At 36.5% G+C, this 5406-nt stretch overlaps 1 protein-coding gene across 2 annotated transcripts in view; it reads left to right on the top strand.

Annotated features, from left to right (window-relative positions):
- The first annotated feature begins 283 nt into the window (after positions 1-283).
- The window catches only part of LOC122080019 (polyamine oxidase 5-like), an 8802-nt gene continuing 3679 nt past the window's right edge, over positions 284-5406 (top strand). Inside the window, exons 1-8 of one of the 2 annotated variants that reach the window (XM_042646873.1) lie at positions 284-749; positions 1920-1995; positions 2098-2213; positions 2305-2393; positions 2558-2671; positions 2980-3067; positions 3167-3252; positions 3376-3478. In XM_042646873.1, the coding sequence (XP_042502807.1) occupies positions 2380-2393; positions 2558-2671; positions 2980-3067; positions 3167-3252; positions 3376-3478 (405 nt within the window). In that variant the 5' untranslated portion in view covers positions 284-749; positions 1920-1995; positions 2098-2213; positions 2305-2379. The remainder of the gene's footprint in view (positions 750-1919; positions 1996-2097; positions 2214-2304; positions 2394-2557; positions 2672-2979; positions 3068-3166; positions 3253-3375; positions 3479-5406) is intronic. The other variant, XM_042646872.1, reaches the window with a different exon arrangement.

Genomic DNA, 5406 nt, shown 5'->3' with positions numbered 1-5406 from the left:
AAAAGATACTTGTCAGAATCACTAGCGCTTAGGGTTTTAAAACGCATAATTGGTTGAATCAGGCTAAAAAAAATCTTAGAAGAATCGACAGATCGGAAGAATATTCCAACGATTCTGATGTTTTTATCTAGGATCCAATTCGTGGATTCTTGCCCGATGGATGGGTCGGTTCAGCTACCAACTCCCTACTTCCTTATATGATATGAGGAGAGGCAATTCCGTCATATCACTATTAATAAATATTAATTGGGCGTTCGGTGACTTCGGTGAAGGCGCAGAGCCGTGTGGGTTGCCTCTCAGAGATCTGTTATTAAAAGGCCATCGGAAGAAGAAACCAATTCCAAATCAAACTCTGCAAACCCAAAACCAAGAAACCTAAAAGAGATCTATTATTGAAAGGAGATTGGAAGAAGAGAAACTATATAAAGACCCCTGCAAACCCAAAACCAAAAAAAACTTTTCGTCCCTCCTTCCTGCCTTTAGTAGATTCTTCGTTTCTAGTTTCTGTGAGAGATTTCATAAAGAAAATTCTGTATTTGCCTGTATGAAGGGATGAGCTGGTTTGACAAGTTACGTTGTTCGTCGAATTCGAGCCACATTGCCGGACTAATGATCTTTATACTTTATCATTCATTCCAGTTAATTTCTAATTTCTTGATTCCTATAAAGCCCTGAACGCGTTCGGATTATTGCTGTTTCTTGTTATTCAATGGATCCCAAAGACTCGTTCTCTGATAATTTGATGGATGGTAAGTTGAATTTTGATCATTATCTTTATTTTTTTTCTTTCGCTCGGTTATCTTTGGATTTGAATCAATTTTCAATTTTTTTTTTGGTTGATGAATGCTGTATACAGTTCTGCTTATTGATTCATTAGTTGAAGTGACGTTGTATACAAATGAAAATGACAAACGAGAAGACTTGGAAACATATGAATAATAGAAGATAAGGCTCTATAATGATGATGACTTGTATTAGATAATTTTGACAAAACAGAAAAAAGGGCATATTAGATGGTAATTACAGGCAATTACTTTAAAAGACCTCTGCATCTTCAACGATATCTTACTATATCATCTGTATCATTTGTAAATCACTTTTGAAACTAACTACCTAATCCCGTATAGGACTTAAATCCATTACAATTGAAAACCCAAAAATATTAAGTGCATGGCCCATATAATCCGTTGGACACTGAAAATTTGACATATTAGTCCATTCTTTGTCCAGTTTGATGGTCCGGTTTGCAGTCGGCCTTCTTCTTTTGAACTGCATCAAATACTTAAGGCAATGTGTGGTCTTAGTGGTAATGAATGCCCTGTATGGTTGCTTCTACACTCCTCTGTTTTTATTGATTAATATTTTATTGTTTTGATTTTACCTTCTAGGATTTCTACTTATCTAGTTTTGGCAATTTGCATAAATTTGTTTTATTTAGTATTGCATCAAGCATTTAGAGTAGCAACTACAGCTTAACGTTGAAAAGTTGATGGACTTATGAATACTGTTGTAACATCTGTCAATCCCACAGAGAGTAGTCAGAGAAAAAATTGTATAAATTTGTTCCATTCTCTTGCATTCACCATTTAGTGTAGCCCCCAGTAACGTACAAAAGCTGCTTCTGGTTCACAAATCCCTTAAAAGTTGGACTCATGAACATTGTATCCCTCAATCTCAAAGAGAGGGGTCAAAGGACCTGAGAGATGTTGTTGTTGTTGTTGTTTTTTTTTTTTTTTTTTTTTTCTCACTGTGAACCTTTGACCTCATATGAATAAGTGCTAGGCAGCGTCTTCGGTTGCAATATGGATAAACTGTGGCCACCATGTGGAACTTGATGTTGACTTGAAATGGGCTTCATTTTATGAGAAGTTAAATTTGTCACCAGTTGACAGTATTTTTTCTGTTACACCTTATACAAGGTACATGTAAAAGTGATAGATATTTAAAGTGCCAAGAATTCAGCTCAGATTTTTTCCTTTATTGTGTGTAACACATGTAAGATTCTAACGTCAATGGGTTTCCTCTGATGCTTTGTTTCAATTTAGTTCAAATCAGAAGTTTCCCCAATCTTGATAGTCTTCTCTGTTCCATGTTTAGACTCCTTTTTTTCGCATAATGAGAGACAACCACATTCCTTGCCTTCGGTCATTGTCATTGGTGGAGGTATTTCTGGGATTGCCGCTGCTCGTGCACTTCGTAGTGCATCTTTCAAGGTGAATTAGTTTTAAATCTTCTGCAAGCTGCTTCAGGTGATCAACCTACATTTTTCTGCTTGATTTTAGTTGATATTCTTGTCTTTATCAGGTGCTCTTGTTAGAGTCGCGTGACAGGCTTGGTGGGCGTATTCACACTGACTACTCGTTTGGCTGTCCTGTTGACATGGGGGCATCATGGCTAGTTCCTATACACCTTCTACTAGATTCCTTTGCTTTTTTATTTTTTTCATTTGGCTGTCCTGTTGAATGTTTTAATGTTTATTCATGTATGCACAATTTCCATTGCAATTTTAAATAGATCATATTTTGATGTTTTTATTTTTGGGTTGCTTTTTATGCAGGTTGCATGGTGTCTGTAATGAGAATTCTTTGGCTCCACTCATTCGTTGTCTGGGACTTAAATTATACCGTACAAGTGGTGACAACTCTGTGTTATATGATCATGATTTGGAAAGGTAAGTAGTATCTTTTAACTTCTGTCATTGGCTTTTTTCATAAATTCAGTTTATTGGGAAAGATATTGTTGATCCCCCTTATCTGTAAAACCAAAAAAAGGAGAGGCAAAAGATTGTCATAGGGCCTGTAGCAGAATCTATGTGTATTTATTTTAGCCACCATATCCAACAACAGTTGATTGAGTTAATGGCCTGAATAGATTTTCTGTGGGTCATAAGTGATTGCAAAGCATCGGGGACAAACTTGATTGCCCTTCTATTACTTTTGAACTACTAAATCATAAACATCTGCACATTTTGTATTGCAGTTATGTGCTTTTTGATATGGAAGGCCGTCAAGTTCCTCAACAACTAGTCATCGAAGTTGGAGAGAAATTCAAGAGAATTCTTGAAGAGGTATACATTCTACTCTGTGCTTTAAATGGTTAGATTCCTCTAATGATTTGATTTCTGTTTCTATGGTTATTAATGGTCAATCTTTTTTTTATGACCCAGACGGAGAAAGTAAGGGGTGAACATAATGAGGACTTGTCAGTTCTTCAAGCCATCTCAATCGTTTTGGGCAGGCATCCGGATTTGAGGTCTGAGAAAATAAGAGAAAACGGAACATGTAGTGAATGATTTTCCTTTTCTGTCTCCCCCTTTTCTTTTTTTCCGAGTGGGATTCTTCAGTTTGAATTAATGACTCTCTTTGCTTTACATAGGCAAGAAGGACTCGCTCATGAGGTTCTGCAATGGTACATATGCAGAATGGAAGCATGGTTTGCGGCGGATGCAGATATGATTTCACTTAAAGCTTGGGATCAGGTACCTTAAGGCTGAAGCCTTTGACTTATCATAACTTCTTAAGTGGTAGCGCTGCTTTTAAAGGGATGGTGTGGTACGATGACATTAATTATTGTGTTACTGTCTTTTCTGTTTGACATTTTTTTTTTAATTATTATTATTAATAATGCCTACTGATTTATTCATTAAAAAGAAAAAACAAAAAAACTTCTTAATGCATGATGGCAATGGGTATGATATCATTTCCCAAGCTTAATACAAAAGTGATAGTTACGTATGGTATTAAAATGCATTTAGACTGCTAGATAGGTGTCATTATTAACAGAGGAAAAAAAAGAAGATGAAAAAATACCATTATTTTTGGAAGGACAAAAAGAACCAGTGGTGAATGATGCAATGATCACCATTGCAATTTGAAAGTATTTTCTAAAACTCAGACCTTTTCGTAGTGCTTTACAGTCAATTCAAGAGAAAGACAGCTTCATTGATGCTCTTATTTTGCTGTTGGCACTATATCTCCTTGGTATTAGAATAATTGGGTAAAAGGTGCAATGTAGTGTTTGAAGCAAAAACATGTCAATTGTCCCGCCGTTGAGGAGTGTATCTATAAATGTGCGGTTTTTGTGTCTTTTAGAGGGCATCGTCACATAGTTCTTGAAGGAGGATTCATTTCATGGTAACAAGATTCCTTTGGTGTTTTGGTGACTCTTTCATAGGGCATCACCTCATATTTCTTGAAGGAGGATTCATTTCATGGTGACAAGATTCCTTTGTAGACCTGCCAATCATTCAAATCGAATCCTTGAAGACGTAGAAGTGGTCAAAAAATGGACAGGAAAATATTCACATTGTTACCATCAATGTGCCTTGTCCTATCAATTTGGTTTTGGCTTGCATAAGCCAGCATATCCTCGTCAAATAGTGTCATTTCCTTTTTTCAAGCATAACTCATAATTATATTCCTATTTTTTGGTTTTATGCTTTTGGTGCACTACCTCACTCACCCCATGCTCTCCTGCCATTTAGAAGTGGTCAGAAAATGGAAAGGAAATGTTCACATTGCTACCATAAATGTGCCTTGACATATCTATATGGTTTTGGCTTACATAAGCTAGCATATCCTCATTAAATAGTTCCATTTCCTTTTTTCTAGCATTACTCATAATTTTCTTCCTATTTTTGGTTTTATGCTTTTGTTGCACCACTACCTTATCCCATGCTCTCCTGCTTTACTCTTGCCTTCAACTTGCAGAATTTTCTTACTGGTGCCATCATCTGTCTCCATTGCACTAGCAAACTTCAAATGTGCTCCTCCTTCCTTTATAACATGTGAAGCTACCCAAGTTCCCTCATGCATTCTTTTTTAGTTAAACTCTTTGTTTTGAAACCTGGACCGGAGTGGACAATCGGACCCTCAACTTGATCTGATCTTCGTTGGGGTCATTGACTATAAGTGCTTCAAAACCAGCCACAATCCTGAACTGGCTGTTTTATGAACTTTCTGACTTGGACTATGGGACTGTTTGATCCTGGTTAGTGCGTGATAATACCTGTTTGTCTGATTTTGGAAATTTTAGAAAGAAAAATGTTACTTCAGATTTTCTGGTTAATAGGCACTAAAAAAAATAAAAATGGAATGGAGTTTTAATGGGGAAACATGATTTTTGTGTGGCCAACCTCATCTAATTGGGATAAGGTTTTGTAGTTGACTTGAGTTGATTAGTGTGTTAAATGATTACTTCATTCACCTAGGACAATCACATGTTCCATCTGTCGCCATTGCACATAAGCTCCGTTAAAGCTTGCACTTGCCATTTCCCCCCTTTTTAATGTTATATGTGCCCTTTGCACTTCGGAACTTAATTTCAGATTACACTTTTTCCATATAGGACATGAATTTTACTGGTGTAGCTTGTTATTTTTTTATTTTTTTTGGGGGGGGGGGGGGG

This window comes from Macadamia integrifolia, chromosome 5, assembly GCF_013358625.1.
Source record: "Macadamia integrifolia cultivar HAES 741 chromosome 5, SCU_Mint_v3, whole genome shotgun sequence".
NCBI classification, from domain to species: domain Eukaryota; kingdom Viridiplantae; phylum Streptophyta; class Magnoliopsida; order Proteales; family Proteaceae; genus Macadamia; species Macadamia integrifolia.
The sequence above is the reverse complement of the archived record's forward strand: the minus strand, read 5'-3'. Positions and strand labels throughout refer to the sequence as shown.